Genomic DNA, 17,724 nt, shown 5'->3' on the forward strand with positions numbered 1-17,724 from the left:
TGTTAGTGGTTCCCAAACATGGTTGAGCATCAGTCATGATGCATCCAGGATGAGCTCATAATATTGTAGTAACAAACAGTCCCTGAATCTTGGGACCTTAATACAACCAAATGTACTTATTACTCAGACTATGTTGACAAGGTTAGTGGGGAGGGGTGGTGGTGGTGGTGGTGGTGGTGGTGGTGGTGGTGGTGTGTGTGTGTGTGTGTGTGTGTTTACGCTCATTGTGGTCACTCGGGGACTCAGACTGATAGAGGCTTCATTTCCATGTGAGTGCTTCAGTGAAGGGACTGGGCAGAGCCACTTACTGGCTTTTAAGTACCTGCCTGAAAATAACATATGTCACTTCTGCTCACATTTCAAAAGCAAGTGACATGGCCGAGTCTAACTTCAAAAGAGGCAGGAACATGCAATCCTACCATGAGTTTATATGGGATATTTGTGAAGAGCCCTATTAAATACCACAACCCTCAAGATTCTGATTCATTTTGTCTTCCCCAGTCATTCTACTAATGCAGATTTGGAAACCTCTGGCCTGTCTAGTTGATCTTTGGAGGAACTGCCCAGCCGAGGGAGTCCTTTTCTTAAAGTCCTCAAGAGGCACCATACGTAGTGAGTGTAGGATTGCTTTCAGCAGACTTCCAGTCCAATGAACCACTTTTCGTAGCAACTCACCCACTCTTCAAGAGGGAACCAAATGCAAAGTAACTGTATTTTTTATTTCTATTAACAACAAAATACTTACATAATTTCACTTTTGCTTTTAAGAGCACATATATTACAAATAAAGAAACTCCACAAACTTTAAAGATTAGTATTTATCAACACTTTTGTACACATACACAAATATTTTAATATAATGGTATCTGAAATGTTATTCATACAATTTTAGCACTGTCATAAGTATTAACTAAAAAGGTTCTTTTAAATTTGGTAAAAACCATATATTTTACAATCTTCTATTTACATTTGAAATGTGCTTAAATGTTACAAAAACATTCACTTTGACCTTTAAAATATGTGTACTAGGACTTGGCATTGAACATACTGTAACTGACAGCAAACTTAGGGTTTGCTTTTGAGCAGCTACACATTCATTGGAGTTTCATGGCAAATATTCAGCTTGGCTTGATCAACGTTGCTCAAGAAAAAAAAATCATAAGAAATGTGCAAAACTGGAGGCTGGCAAAATTCTCAAGCTGGCGAGGTAAAAAATTATTAACACTATAAAAACTTCAAATAAATTAAATCTTTCTCTTCCCCGAGTTGAGCGGCAAATTCAGAAGGTTCCCTTCGAGGTGTGTCTCATGCAGCAGAACCCCCCTCAAACTTCCTCACTGGCTGAGATGGAGACGGTGGGCAGAGCCGGAGCCACCCTGCTAATGACTGGAGGGCAGGTTCGTTCCGCTCCGCGCTTTGACGGGTCGTCCCTGTACGTAATCTTCACAGGATGAAACGCAACACGACAAAACAAAACGAAAATACAGAGGTTCATGTTAATATTGCCAAGCACAGAATTAAAACCCAGAGCAGGGCTTTCTTTCCTCCCCATAGGGACACTGTGAGTTGTTGAAAATGAGCTTGTCAGAGTAGTTCTGGAATTTTTTTCCAAGCCCAGGTCAGAAGCATTTTGGCAAGTTTTAAACTAGCTTTGCAGTACTCTTCAACTACCAGATATAAATTTATAAATAATGACTTTATGATTGTAGCTGAGTAATTCCAGAATTTCATTTTATTCTAGAGGCTTACAATTTATAGTGTCAAAATACCCAAAAGGTGAAACACCTGAAGGCTCATTTAAATGTTTGCATTAATGGAAATATAAGAAAAAAATACACCTTGACCTGATTTTACTTTGAAAATAATATTAACATGTCTAAATGATACCTTCCTGTCATATAGGTGCAAATAATGGTATGTAAATACGATAACAACAGTAGAAACCCCAGGCATCTCTAAAGTGTATCTCTGTAAAGAAGAGACTTAATGAATATTTCAAATTTCTGGCTGTGAAGATTTTCCCGCTTACTTGACATTTTGCTATGGTTTAGCTTTAACCCTCCTCCAAGACAGATTAACAGTTCTATTTGCACGGAGCACGAAGCATCTGGGTATCCTAGACTGCCAATAAATTCTCCTTACGATCAATGCCACAAGTTCTGCTTAAATAATTTGGGAAATAATGTGTCCACAGAGTATCTGAAACTCCCAGAGTGATATGCCTTTGCGTCTTGCCTGCTTGGCACCATAACAGTGTGGATCCGATCCTTTCTCTGTATTTTATATTTAAGATTCGTTACTGCCATTGATTTCGCCATGTTATCAGCGTTAGTGCTGAAACAGACTCCAAGTGAGCGTCTTATATTTACGTTTCATCCGGTTATTTACATGTATCGCCATTTTGGCCTCCATCAAAGGAGGCTTTTATGTTTTTGGCTACATATAAACTAGTGTGGTATTCTGGCTGCCTGTAATATAAGGTAGTTGTTTGCCTGTCACTTTAGCCACCCCAACTGCTTCCTCCCAGTATCTCCGTTTTACACACTAGCATCCACTTTATCCTATTGCATCTCTTTCCGTATACTGAAGTTTCTTTCACCAAGCAGGTAGCTTCAGGATATCCTCTTAGCTATGACTTTTCTGGACACTCCTGGAGCAAACTGCATAATTAATTCTATTCCTATTTTTAAAAAATTTCTACGTCTATCTATTCTAACACTATTTCTATTTTTACAAGTAGAATTTCTCTCTTCACTGTAAGTATATATGTAATTTTTTTTGCCAGAACATGTCATGAGTATAAAGGTATGTGAATGTATTCATGCATCACAAGATTGTGCTAAAATTTGACTACGTTTCCCTCCACTAGAGGAACCCAACCATTACGGCCAGATTCCTTTTCATTAATAAAATTGAGAAAAGAAGCAAACAGTTTTTTGTTGTTGTTGTAAAGCTGAACTGAGACAACACCCATTTTTAAAAATACCAGGGACTTTACAGATCTTAATCATTGGTTAGCTCTTTCTGATTTCAGGAAGTTGTTCATTACAACCAATGAATAACACTTATCAATGGTTGTCAAGAAAATAGCTAATTTCACTCTAGTATCTTATAGTTTTGCTATGGACAAACTTACACTTATGATTGATATTATTAACTAGTTTCTCCTCTGGAATCTCTTTTACAGAGGTAGTAGTTAATACTTTGTCCTAATTTTAATCTAAGGTGGAAATGTGGAATGCCCGCATAATAGAGTAAATAATTTTTAAGGAAAACTTTTTTTGAAGTTATTATGTATGTTGTTGTCATTGTCCCATATATAAATACCGATGTGACAAATCCTCAGGACTATGAGAAAGTTTATCTTTCCTGCCAACAGATCTGTTTTTTACTGAATAATAAGATCTGTGCAATCCATCCATTTCTTTTCTTTGTATCAGTTTCTTTGTATCCGTTTCTTTTCTTTGTATCAGTTGCCAGGAACACAAAGTCAAACTTTGCTTTTTTTAGTAAAGGAATTTTTTCCTGGAAAAAATTAGTTTTCTCTCCTCCTAATCAGCTGGTTCTTATCTTTGTGTGAAAGATTTTTGTTGTTGTTGTTTTGTTTTGTTTGTTGTTGTTGCAATTTGAGGTATACTGAATCTTTGGTTTGGATACAACTGACCTCAAATACATTTTACAAATTGGTAGAGTACGAATTTTCTTTTTAAAAGCTAAGTTGTTGGGGTGTCTGTTTGGCTCAGTTGGTAGATCATGCAACTCTCAATTACAAGATTGTGAGTTAAAGCCCCCATGTTGGGCATGGAGCCTACTTAAAAAAAATAAAAGGTAAGCTTTTAACTTTAATCAGCAGGCTTTTTTTTTTCCTTTTCATATCAGCCTATCTTGAATGGAAATAAAGTTGTTCTAATTAAATAAACACTCAGACAACACTAGCCCCACTATGGAGGTGTCTGGGGGAATATGAACAACTAGGAAGAGAGAGGCAGACCAAAAGGCCACAAAGGACAGTGTAGACATAAGGAAAGAAAAACATACCACTTTTGCTTATAGTACTGAGGGAAATACTAGACACAGAGGAACAGAAGCTGTACAGACATGGACCGCGACAGAGCTGCCAAGAAAAAAAGAGAAAAGCATTTTTTCGCCTGAAGTTTCAAGGTCAGATGCAATTTACAGTTGGAAACAAGCATTTCTTCACCACCTTTTCCAACTTTAAGATCCATTGCTTGTTCTTTTTGTTTCACTCTCACATGTATGATTACCCCCATGCAATCGAGGCATCTCTCTTGAGTTTTTAATTCCCATCACCCCTTCATGATCCCAAGCCACTAATAACAATCCCTCATTGAGGAACCCTATCCAGGGAGATTAATGATCTCCAACATAAATCAATTAACCAACTTCTTCCTCTAGCTACTTTGGAGAGTTTAAAATGTGAGTAAAAGGAGATGGAAAAGAAGAAAAGAGAAACAATGAGAAATGCACTTGGAAGAAAACATGCATGGGATATATTTCATGCTTTGTGAATAGTGTTGATAGTGCTAGGCCCTTTAAAGAAACGAAGGGCTACTAATTTTTAATGAGTGGCTACTATGCATGAGGCACTGTTAGATTATTCAAATTTTCCTGCTCAATTATTCTGTAAAGAGCACATCTTACTCCTGGAGGAGACCATGGGTAGTAAGATGTCCAGGTCGAGTGCGAGAGTTGATGGGTGCTGGGAAGCCAAAGAGTGGCCCTTGGATTTTGACCACTTGATTCTCAGCAACTCAAAAAGTACTGTGATTAATGAATATCCAGATTTTGTGCACAGCCTTATGGAACATGCTGGATGCATGGATGATATGCTGGTGGGGTAGAGGATTACGTTTTACCCAATTCTGCACATCTTCAGGAATTCCCAGCCTGGGTAGATGCAGTCTCGTCCTTACAAAGCTGTGACCCTAGACCTGGTGTTCTTCCTGAGTATGGTGCAGAGACCCTGGTGGCAGACTGTGGAGCTGCACCTCATAGCCAGGGCCTTGTGAGGTCCTACATCAGGGGTGACAAGGAGTGGCAGCAAACCTAGTGGAATGTCACCCAGTGTTCCTTGGTGTCTAAAAGGTTCTATCTATTCTAGAAAACCAACTGCTCATATGGTTTGGGTAAACATACCTGAAAACATTGGAAATTACCTGGATTCTCATCTTTTTTTTTTTTTCTATAGATTTTTTTCCCCAACCTGATTGCTGCTTTGAGAGGCAAAGGGTGTTGTACATGGAGGAGTGAGCAACTCCGCGCTCATGGTGTTCATGTAAGAGAAGAGACATTTACAGTCCTTCTGGCACTGGGGATAGAATGAACAGTTTCTATGCACCGGCAGCTTGGGCCACCTCAAGCCAAGTCTTACCTGCTCATTCATGATTGTGGAGAGTTCACTGAGCATGTCCTTATAATGGGACCTCAGTTCTTCCTGGTACTCCAGCTGATCCTCCTTGATGAGCCGCTCGTTCACATCAAGGGCCTGCCCACACGCATCTGCAAACTGCCTTTAGTGACAGCAAAAAACAAATCACCAATCAGCTGTAGACAGGGGTGTCTCCAAGTCAGGTTGCGGAGAGAGTCTGCTCCCTGGAGGAGGTGAGCTCAGGCGGCTCCTGCCTGAAGGCGCTCCAGAACATTCCAACACAGAAAAACTTACCTGAAGATTTCCTTCAGAAGTTTTACTTGGTTGTCAGGGTACCTCTTTGCATTGGTTTCTTCAAGAAAAGCTCGTGCGTAGGCCATTGGCCCAGCATTAACCTATTGGGGAGAAGAGAATTGGCTGAGGAGGATGCCATCTCTTCCGTGGATGGCGCCTTCTCCACTGCAGGAAGGAGTAGCACCAATCCCACAGCACCCAAATCCTCTCACAGAGCCCGGTGATCTACTGATGTGCTCTCTTACCTGCTGTCCCCCGACTCAGGAGTCAGTAAGCTCCGGAAGGACGCATCTGAGAGCTGTACTCCACGGTCACCCTTCGCAAACTGTCACTTGCCCATAGTTTCACATTTTTGTCCTATCTGCACTCGGCTTGCCCCGTTATTTTTGCACTGTCTTTGAAAACTAGACTCATTTTTATTTACTGAAATACATTTTATTTTAACATCTGTGAAATCAACTGTTTGATGTGCTACTTTTTTTTTTTTTTTTTTTTTCTATTCACCTGACAGTGAACGTGGATCTATTAGTAAGAGACATTCCACGGTAGTGATGATGTATGCACCATCCCAGGAAACACTGTTTGGCTGTATTGCATTTGGCAGTCCGGCCTAGATTCTGGCCGGAGGATGAATTTATCAGATTTGCTGAGTGAATGCACAATGCCAGGTCCCGTTCACACGCACACACATGAGTAGGCTCACACTCGTGAAGGAATCCATATTCTTTAGAGTTTATAGCCTTTTACTGTGACTGTGGGGCTTGGAGGGAATAAGGTCACAGAAAGAAGCTAATACTGTATTGAGCTGTCTTCACAAGCCCTTGGGGGCCAGGGATCGCCCGCATGGTAGGATGAGTAAATGTTATGGATACTCTCCTCTGCTTCTCCAGATCCAGAGTCCACTTTCCTCGACACAGCTATGTGCTGAATGAAGCTGTTTTGTCTGGAGTATAGCAATGATTCTTTTGCCTTCTGGCTTTAAAAGATTTATTATTATTACTATTTTGAGTCAGCCATGGGGGAAAAACGAGAGGGAGGTAGCAGGTCAATATCAGGATGAGCATTACCGATTTTTCCTTTTGCCTTGGGCTCCAGTGTAGTTCTACATGGCATGGTTACTGGCCTGCCTTTATTTAAAATGTGAACACTTGGTTCATTATAAATTTTTGGCATTATTTTTTTATTTTTAAAAAATACTGCATTAATATTATTTTATCTTGGGTACTGACTCTTTTGATGCCCACTTAAATTCTGTGCCCAAGGTAAGTGCCTCACCTGTCTCTCCCTAGTCCCAGCTGGTCAGGGTCTTTTTGGCCCCAGGGTTTCCTCCTTGTGGTCCTCTATCTAGCAGAGGCATGCCTGTCTGTCTCAGCAGCTGGCTCTCCCAGCTCTCTCTGTGCTTCCATTCACTCTTCTCTCCCCTCAGTGTTCAGGGGGTAACATTCTTGCTAGCTTCTGCGCCCACCTTGTTGGTTTTCCTAAATACTGCTTATGCTTTTGCAAACAGTCTGTTTGTTATATTTTCTTTAATCACCCACTGCGAGCAGGCCATCTGCTTCTTCTCAGGCCTCTGATAGTCAGATAAATACCAACACACATCTTATGAACTAATACACATTTTAAAAAATTTTGTTTTTGAACACTTTCATAAGGCTCTTACTGACAGATATTTATGGGAGAGCCATATTTATTATTCAATTAATAATAATTGATTATTATTAACAATTAATTAATTCACTGGTTAGATTTTAGAATATAGAACATAGTTTATCCAGAGAAGATGGGAGAGGAGGATTGAGGATGAAGAAATTTCATTTCGGCTAAAAAAAAAAAAAGTTTCTCTCTTGGTGTTTGGCACCATCCATGTGTATTTACAGCGAAACAAGATTTTAAAGACTCAGATAAAGTAGCTGGATGGTAGCATACAGAGAACAGTGTCTCTTATCCCCTTTGTAAAAAATTTCTAGGGTGTTTTATACCAGGTTCCACTTTATACCAAGAGCGTCTCCACTCTGAATGTGCCTACCTTCACGCTCACACTTCCTTGGACTTTGAGCTGCAGTCTGATCATGTCCACCTCGTCCATCATGCAAAGCTGGTTAAGCTCAGAAACTTTCTTGGACATCTCATCAATCGCCACTTCGATAGGATTCAGTTCTGTGCTCGACTGGCTTATGACTTGTATTCTCTTCTTCACATATGGGAACAAGTGACTCGCTGCACAAAAGCAATGCAGGAGAATGTAAAGGTTGAGGGTTAGTGAGTCCGGGGTGCCCCTGAAGGTCTAGACGATATTCTTTTTTTTTTTTTTTTTTTTTGCACACAGCACCTTCCACCCTGCATGGTTTCTGTATATGTGAGTTATTTTCCTCCGGTGTATCATGGTGTCTCACATCTCTTAGCTTTGGGCCCAGCTACTGTCGCCTGGCTTGCTTTTCCACATTCAGCTAGCCAACAAATCCTCATCTCTGGGCTGGGTTAAGGCCTTTCGAGTCTCGAAACACTGGAAAGATTATAGCTCTGCCCCCCCACTTATAATTCAAATAAAAACAATACTAAACCACACTAAATAATGCTTAAATGTATACTCAATAGCTTATAATATAATAGCTTTGTTCTAACTTTTTGATGATAAATGTTCTGGAAGAGTTTACCGAAGATGAATGTTTCCTATGATTTGGGTCACTGCTATTCTTGTATCTATGGCACAATCCAGGACTGCTCATCTCTCAAGATTCATCCAGAACACCTTTGCTCATCTTTCTCTTTGGTCTGCTTTAGGAGCCCCCCTACCCCACCCCAGGCCGATTTCCCGTGCCTTCCCCTTTTCTTTCTCATGCTATGCTCACCTGGATTTCTTGCTTTACTTGGCTTTCTCCTACCAGACCATGACCACCTTGAGGGCAAGACTCGTGGTTCATTTATTTAAATTCCCAGAAGAGGGCCCAGCACCTCGCAGGCCCTCATGGCATGTTTGCTGAATGCGCGAAAGGATGACTAGATCTAGATGGTATTGGAAGGGATGTGGGAGGTCATCCCCTGCCTTCAGTTTACACACGAGAAGCCTGGATTCCAGAGTGGTTTAGAAGCTGGCCCCAAAGCACACAATTCTGTGAGCTGCTAACCCTGAAGTAACTGGGGGCAGGCTCGGGGGGAGAGCAGCGGGAAGTTCCCAGGACGCGGACACCATGACCTTGACGGTGGGAACGTCTAAAGGGAGGAGGTGCATCAAGTAGCTCTGCTGAGAACGTCTCTTCTCGACTTCCCAAGGGAGGGGAAAGCAGGGCTTCCCGGCAAACATTTCTGTTAGCCAGTCCTGGGTACTTGTCGGCCAGCCTGAAACCCCGCAAGAGCCAGTAGGCCCCGGAAGAGAGGGATGCGCAGGTGGCCAGCACTTACTGGTCAGGACCGTGCGCCGCTTGCACTGCTCCTCCACCCCGCCGTGCTTCTTGCCCGACAGTGTGAAGGGCGTCTCGAAGACGAAGCGGTTGATGTTGTGGTGCATTTCGAAATCCGTCTTCCGGTCCTCGATTTCCTTTTCCTCAAAGAACGGCGTGACATAGGTCACCTGGATGTAGGCATACTTGGGGTCCAAATCCTTGGGGTTTACCTGGGTTAACACATTATGCAGGAAGAAGAAGTGGTGAGCCCCAGGTGCTCCTGGAAGCAAGCAGGAAGCTCTGCGTTCCCCCAGCTGGCATCCCGAGGGGCCTGTCCCTGTTCCCTTGGGGAAAGAGAGGCGATCGGATCATTTCAGAGCTGGGTGAACTGAAGCGACAGGAAGGGGAACTTGGCTGGACCATGGTCAAGATGGCGGCAGAGGTAGGATTGGAACCAGCCCTCCAAGGAGCTGAGGTTCTTGGAAACCTAAGTACCTGCCTAGGGCGTATCATTTAATCTTTGATCTTCTTTCTCTTCTGGAATGAATGCCCCTTACCTTTGTCTAGAATACAAGCTTCTTGAGAGTAGAAATATATCTCTTAGGTTGCTGGAGTGGTGGGGGGTGGGAGGGATGGGGTGGCTGGGTGATAGATGTCTATTGGGGAGGGTATGTGCTATGGTGAGCGCTGTGAATTGTGTAAGACTGTGAATCACCGACCTGTACCTCTGAAACAAATAATACATTCTATGTTAAAAAAAAAAAAGAAGAAGAAGAAGATAGCAGGAAGGGAAAAATGAAGGGGGGGAATCGGAGGGGGAGACGAACCATGAGAGGCTATGGACTCTGAGAAACAAACTGAGGGTTCTAGAGGGGAGGGGGTTGGGGGGTGGGTTAGCCCGGTGATGGGTATTAAGGACGGCACGTACTGCATGGAGCACTGGGTGTTATACGCAAACAATGAATCATGGAACACTACATCAAAAACTAATGATGTAATGTATGGTGATTAACATAACCTAATAAAAAAAAAGTATTTTGAAACAAGTATTAAAAAAAAAAAAAGAGAGATATCTCTTGGTCCCTCTACAATTCAGCCTTGTATCTAGACTGGGGCCATGGGCTCTGGGCTTGTAATGTGGAAGGAGGTTCTTTGTCTGTTTAGGGGATTAACTGATTTGCCTATCTAATGAGTGCCAATATTTTTATGTTCAGTTTCTCTAATTCTTTTATCTGCAATAAATCATCCTAGATAGTTTCTTTACTAACTCTGCTTTGGTGAATAGGCTTCTCAAACAGCAAGGAAGGCAGGTTGGGGTCCCCAAGAACACCCAGGGAATGGCTCTTGCTGTTTTTCAAGGGTGGAAGAGATGAGACTCAGCCTCTTTTCTAATGATTTCTGGAAGAATTTTCCAACTTCCTCCAGCTTTCTCCATCTGTTTACCCACTCACTGCCTATCTGATTCCAGAGATTTGAAGAAGCTCGAGAACTTCTTTGTAATGCTCCTAAAAATTATACTGTAAGATGATTGTAGATAGAGGCACTGTAGATAAATACATTGTAAGATAATTGTAACCACTTTACGGATTTAAAAAAGGAGATTCAGAGTGGCCACTCAGTTTCTCCAAGAGGGATCACCAGCTGATAGGTGGTATTCTGGTGGAATGAAGACTCCAGTGGTCTGACACCAAATTCGACATTTTTCTCATCCCACTAGGAACTCCGTGCTTCCTATTTAGGAGAGCCACCGTGAGGGTGGTTCCAGTTCTGTCCACCTTCACGGGGAAGGGGATTGTACCTTTCCAGCTAAGGGGGAGAATGATGAGCACATTGTCACAACTTCTGCCCAGGCCCAGCAGTCTCAGGCCCAGACCCCTCCAAATACGAATTACGTAAAAGAGGACAGGGGAAAAAGACCTTTTCTTTTGTGGCCAGGAGCAGCCTATGCTCTTGGTCACAAATCAGCTTTTCTGGCTCCCTCGCTCTGCCACCCTCTTCTATCCAACCTGTGTTTCTAAGATCTGCCACGCTCTGAACACACCTCCCGCTTTCATTCCTCCTTGGCATCGCCTGTGCTGAGCTTCTCAGAACGCCCTTTGCTTCCAGCGAACACCTTCTCACTCTGCAATTCCCAGAGCAAACATTCTCTGTGGAGCATTGCCCAGCCAAGAATGAGCTGTTCAGGGAGCCCTGAGCTTTCTCCGTGTGACTTGGACCATGTCTCCTGTGGTACTTCACTGGACTCTATTTAATTAACTGTTTGCATGTATCCTTCTCTTCTTTTTCTTTCTTTTTTTTTTTTTAAGATTGTTTATTTATTTGAGAGAGAGAGAGCAGAATGAGCAAGAGAGAACACGAGTGGGGGGTGGGCAGAGGAAGAGGGAGAAGCAGGTTCCCCGCTAAGCAGGGGGCCCACGCGGAGATCATGACCTGAGACCAAGGCAGACGCTTAACCGACTGAACCACCCAGGTGTCCTGTATCCTTCTCTTCTTAACCCCATGTGAACTATGAGCTCTGAAAGGAAGAGACTCCATATGTTCTAGCTCCTAGTTCTGGGCCTGGCATGCAGTAGGTACTTGATAAAAGTTGTGAATGAAAGCATATTAGAAGATTTGCAGTAATCTAACCAGAGGATGTAAGTCCTTGCTTCATGGAGCCATGAGGAAGTAAAATAAATGTTCACAGGTTAATACAAGTCTGCCACTGTCACAGAGGACAATTTTAAAATTGGTATGACTCCTGAAGGCCTCCGTGACTGAATAAGTATGTTTTGCTGTTTCTTCCAACTCCAACATTGGGCCCAGTAGCTTTAACCCTTAGATTGCTATTCAAATGCAAATAACCTATGGCAGAAGTAGAGAATTCAGTAAATTGTTTCTAAGATTACCTAAAAGTTACTCGAATAAACATGTGTAACTTTATTGACAAAAGAAAAAGAAATCACTAATCAACCAGCCAATAAACAAACAAACAAAACATCCAAAATAGTTGAGGTGCTTTACTTTGCACAGTCAGGCAGAAAATGAAAACTTTAACAAATATAGTTAAAAAATAAAAAAAAATTAAGTCAATTCCTCACATTTGCGTAAATACTGGTTTTCCTTTACCTTGTTGGAATCCTGGATTATCTTCACATTGTCTGCTCCGAATTTATCTGCATAGAGCTTGAGCAGTCTTTGGGAAATCTCAGAGAGGCCTGTCAGCTTAGGCTCTTTATAAATATACTCTTTACCCTCCTCCTCTTCAAAAAAGCCCTATGGGAGAGACGTAAGGAACCACCAACTTTATCAGGGAACTCGAATTGCGAATCACAAAAAAAACAAAAACTCTTTACTTAAACAATACATCCAGTCTCTCGTCATCCAAGCCATTGATTAGCACCCTCTAAAATTCACAATCAGAGAAAATGTCAAGTAAAGAAAACAAAATCTCATGTTAGAATCAGTCATTAATGAAACACTCCCAACCAGGCCAAAGACCCTTATGAGATAATCTCACACATATTTTCTCTGTTTGTAGAAATCAGTGGTAAGACCTGCTTGCGTATATTTTGGGAGAAGAATGCCCTCATGTGGCAGCCTGGGGTAGAACACAGAGTCTGGAGTAATTTTTGGCCTTTTTAAATAAGGTTTCCTGCACGTCTTTGAAACTAGCGCAGGAAAGTCTGCATGTCATGTAAAGGTATCTAGAGCTATGCGTTGCTATGCATCCCGCATCGTGTTAGATGTGAAGGCGCCATACTTTGGATCGTTGTCACCACGGAAATGACATATGGTATGCTCCCAAATACTGCTATTTTAAAAATAACTGTAATATGTCTTCAGAGGCCCGATGCAACCATATGCAATTTCATCACTCAGTTGACTTTACTAATAGATCTTTTACATTTTTTGCAAAGCTAGGATTGGGATTGAAAATAATAACCATGCCATCGTTTTTACGCCACAGGAGCAAATAGGTTTTAGCCTCTGCTAATTGTAGTTGTCTGATTTGAAACCAGGGGAAAGTAGGAGTCTATTATCTGAGGATAACTCAGTGAGGCAGTCTTCATAACTCCTTCTTTTTCAAGAGACACAGATGCATCTTTCCTGTGGAATACTTGTGAACTCAGAATGCTAGATGAAGTCGGGAGCTAAGAACCCAAGCACATACGGTTTTCTCCTGGCTGCAGAATTTGCCTCATGCAAACAGTTTCGAGGGCCAGGTGAAGATTCTGGAGGTCAGAAAGAATCTTAGCTATACTTTGTTTTTGTTTTTATCACTTGTGACTAAAAAAAATATTCATTATATGTAAAAAAAAAACATGGATAAAGTGCTCTAATGCTATCTTGTTGGCTCATGTGAGGTGATCTAAGAATAATGATCAAAAGGCACATCTGGGGACGCCTGGATGGCTCAGTCGGTTATGCGTCTGCTTTCGGCTCAGGTCATGATCCCAGGGTCCTGGGATCGAGTCCCGCATCGGGCTCCCTGCGCCGCGGGGAGCCTGCTTCTCCCTCTGCCTCTGTCTCTCTCTCTGTCTCTCATGAATAAATAAATAAAATCTTTAAAAAAAAAAAAGGCACATCTGTGTGGGGCCTTATACTTGCAAAGTATAAGGTGTGACCACTGCGAGCACTGTACTTTCTATCATAAGTGGGCGCAACTGAAGACAACAAACAAGGCACGTTCATCAGCACAGGTCTTGTCAAGCAGGTGGTTGCCTGTTTCCTCGCGCATTTCCTAAATCGACTTTGGGCTTTTTAAAGACGGAGAAGGGTCTTTGTCCAAGAGCACATATTCAGTGTTTAACACAGTGCTGGTCTTTAGGAACTTCACTCTACATTTGTCGAATGAATACACAGATGAATGGAATAGTTCTCAGAGGGCACACATCTTAAAAGGGTATATTTGCACCAGGTAGAACTGGAAAAGGTTCCACGGACTTTAATCAAGATTTTTTATTGAACAATTTCTTTGAGAATGTTCAAGACCAAACACAGCTGAATATACGAGTGCCCTGACCCCAAACTGCTTTAAGAAGTGACTTGGAGTGTCGAGAGCATGAAAAGCAGCTTGCTGTCACTCCTCAAGCCTTGGTAGGGCTAAATGAGGTCTGGCTCCGTTCCCACAGGACTTCCTGCCTGCCGTGATTTTTCCGTTGCCGCCTTTGTGAAGATTTGTCTGATTCAAGGTCAGAAGTTAGTGGCTAAAATTGACAGACTGACACATGAGAGAGAGACACGGCTTCTGAGGGCATCAACCAGAACCCCCACAGGGCAAGAGCCGTAGCAACATTTACAACTTCCTTTTCGATAAGAAAAACGTCTCCAAGTTCCAGGAAAAGATTTTCTCACCACACTGTGAAAACGAGCACAAAGAGACATTTCGCTGCAATTTTTTTCCTCTCACAAATTTCTGAATCCAGGGCTAGCAGAAAAGGAGAGGTGGGAAGCAGGATTTTCTTGTCATTATTATGACGGCGTGGCCTTGGTCATGAGCCGTGACCTTCTTTCATCCCTGCTCCTTGATCTGGAGGATGGGAAATAGTAGAGACTCAGAAATCTAGTGGGAGACCCCAAGAACAGTGCCTGGCACACAGTGGGCCCTTGGTGCGTGTTAGCTGTGACAAGGAGGAGAGCAATAAAGAACATTCTGTGTCACTAGAACGATCTGAGCTCTGACTAACATGCAGGGAAACAGCTTAACTGAGTGCTGAAGATTACATACTTTCAGTTCCTCTCCCACAGACACTACAATTTTCCTGATTATAAAAGGTCTACTGATGTTGATTTCAGTATTTTGGCAAGTGATTGGTCAGAAAGAAATTGTGATTATTTATCTAGGTAGCCTGGAAATATCAACCTGTTGGGACTATTTTCTAAAATAAGGAGGAAGGAGCTGGAGTAGCAGAATTAAAAATTTACTCGGCTGTCTTCCAGGGATCGTGTAAGAGCTTTGTGAGCCCGATCAATGGCAGCTCTGAAAATATTTGGAATATGCGCCTACCTTTTACCCAGGGAAACTATCAAAGCATAGCCCACTGAGCCACAGGACATTGTCTTAAGTTTTCAATTTCAGCTCTGTCTATGAAATAAATGATTTATAACTAGGGACCCAGGTGATGAAAATCCAGGGGCAGTTTCTGTTTTATTTTAGCCCCAAGGTTATGAGTAGACTGCATTTCAAAGCAATGGGAGATGTGCATTTCCCTTGCTAGTTTGATTTTCTAAATGTCACTGTACAATGTGATAAATGTTCTGATTAGTCATCGTTTGGAATTAGCACATATTCTAGTTAAACAAGGACTTTGAATCAGTAGAGTTAACATGCACAGATTATGGAACTGGAAGGCAATAGATTATGATAAAAATGCACTTCAGTAAACTGACAACTAAAATCATTGACTCCTTCTTAGATGTTTTTGCAGGTTTTTGCAATGCCCCTGAATCATTATTGGGATGTCAAATACAGGGGCCCCTGCCACTACACTTAAGTAATTCGAAATTCACAAACAAAGGAATGCATCCAAGGAGGAACCTTGTGTATAAATGTGGGTCAGAAAGTGTTAATAATGGGCTAAATACTAAGAGAAGAGAAGCTACAAGAATGCAGAGAAACGTTTTCATATAAATATAAACCTTTCTTTCTATACATAATTTGTATACTCATTATATGTATTGAAATATATATATTTTATATCAATGATTTTCATATAGGTGGGGAGCCAGAAGGATGTATCACAACCCAGAATGGAGAAGGGTTTTTTTTAAACTACACATACACCTTCCCTCCTCCTCTTAATCTCTTTTCTATCAAGATTCTGAGATACATCTACACCCATGTAGGCATGACTGAGAATCATGGACTCAATATCCTTTGGTCAACAGAAGAAAATTTCCTCCAGCCTTTCATTTATTCATTCCGAGCGCATCTGATGTTTTAAGTTATGCAATTGGCATTCACTTGCTTCCTTACATGCTAAATATCAGAGCCTAAGTATTTCATTGATTACAGCTGATGTTTGATCACTACTCTTGTTTCATCACTGTGGAAATGAATACTTGAGGGACACTTTGGAGGGTGCTATATATAGGCTGCTCTGTGTAAAATTCTTTCTATAATCAATGATGCCAGGTATCGCATTAGAAAATTCACACTATGCAAGACTTGCATTTTTAAAGCTCCTGCCATGAAAGAACAGTTTCCAGCCTGTTTTCTGTTGTCTGGCTCATTCAGACATAATATTAACTACTCCTGCCAATACTATGTAATGAAAGCACTATGCACACGGGACACTAAAATATTTACCCAAAGGCCTTGTGGAGGCAAAGAGCCTACTGCATATTATATTCCCATGATCTTCGCAACATGATTGCGAGACATGCCAACTTGGATATTAAAGGATGGATTTCACAGAGGCATAACATCATGAAAAAGAAATTATTTCTGACTATGGGGATTATGCTAATCAAGTAGTTAAGACTTTATCTTAGATCTTTGGAACCTTCATTCTGCACGCATTCAGGGAAATGTTCAAATCTAGTTGGTATTTCTTTATCATCAAGTGTAAAGTGATGTGCACCATCTGCTCCTGTTGCATACCGTAGTTCACACTTTCCATTTGGTGTTTTGGGACAGGTATTTGAATTTCATTTGATGACTGAGGCTCTAAAGGGCTGTGTAGGTTAGTTGACCCCCGTTAGTTTTTGTTCAAAGGAGGCTGGGGTTTGAGCTTATAAAGTACCATGCCTAGGCTTGTACTCAGGTCTGCAGATTTAACAAAACACTTTTAAGCTTAGGTTGGAATTTTTAATAAATGACAATCGAGAATACTGGCGGCATGTTAAAAAAAAAAGCGCCAAGTGCACAATCAGCACACGTTATTGAGAAATCTGCAAAAAAACCAAAGTTAGGTCATTTGAAAGTAGCTCTTCCCAGTTCTTCCCCCTTGCCCCCCACTCAGTCTATTTAGTACAAGGGTTTTCAAGTATTCTTTTAGTAGGTGAGTTAGGGACCCATGACTCGCATTTTGTAAATGAAGGTAGAAAATCCTGGTGTGGACATGGAGAGGGATTAAAGAATTACAAAAAAGTATGTAGTGGTCAGACGAGCAGAACTGAATGGACAAATAATGTGTGGATAATGAAGGAATTTGTCTTTCCAGCTTAATCAGCAATAATTATGTCGACTTATTGGTGAATCATTTTTGTAGATAAAAAATGACTGAATATAGGCACTTTCACATGGTTCACAAAAGGAAGAAAATTCTTCTGTGTCACAGAGCTCTAGGCACCAGGACGTTATTTCTGCCTTTGCTGGTTTTCCAACATTTCTTATATCAGTTCTTTCTGCATCTTTAGGAGACTTAATCTGCCCTACGGGGTCATGCTTTAGTCCACTGGTCATCTTTTGTGTTGAGCAGTAAGACCATCACCACTGAGAAAGCTCAGAGCTTGCCACCAGAGAGAGCCCTGTTTCTCCACAATACGTATGTGGAAAGGAGCAAGGTCCTTTCAGGAGCCTGGGAAGGTGTCCATCGATGGCCACCACTCCAACTTCTAAAAATCTGACCACCGTGCCCTTCTTAGTCAGCTGCAATTCCCAGTGGTCTGAAATGAGCAGACAATCTCTAATACTAAGCCTACTCTTCACGTACTGCAAATATGTGGTGCTCATAT

General features: G+C 41.7%; 1 protein-coding gene across 4 annotated transcripts in view; it reads right to left on the minus strand.

Moving 5' to 3' along the window:
• Positions 1-430: 430 nt before the first annotated feature.
• The window catches only part of DOCK10 (dedicator of cytokinesis 10), a 256,600-nt gene continuing 239,306 nt past the window's right edge, over positions 431-17,724 (minus strand). For all 4 annotated transcript variants that reach the window (XM_064587156.1, XM_054505990.2, XM_045867857.3 and 1 more), the window contains exons 51-56: positions 12,172-12,318; positions 9,083-9,293; positions 7,710-7,900; positions 5,684-5,784; positions 5,393-5,531; positions 431-1,441 (exon numbers count right to left, since the gene is read on the minus strand). In XM_064587156.1, the coding sequence (XP_064443226.1) occupies positions 1,325-1,441; positions 5,393-5,531; positions 5,684-5,784; positions 7,710-7,900; positions 9,083-9,293; positions 12,172-12,318 (906 nt within the window). In that variant the 3' untranslated portion in view covers positions 431-1,324. The remainder of the gene's footprint in view (positions 1,442-5,392; positions 5,532-5,683; positions 5,785-7,709; positions 7,901-9,082; positions 9,294-12,171; positions 12,319-17,724) is intronic.

This window comes from Mirounga angustirostris, unplaced genomic scaffold (assembly GCF_029215605.1).
Source record: "Mirounga angustirostris isolate CCGP_5_RB_7025 unplaced genomic scaffold, mMirAng1.0.hap1 SCAF_3, whole genome shotgun sequence".
Classification (NCBI taxonomy): Eukaryota; Metazoa; Chordata; class Mammalia; order Carnivora; family Phocidae; genus Mirounga; species Mirounga angustirostris.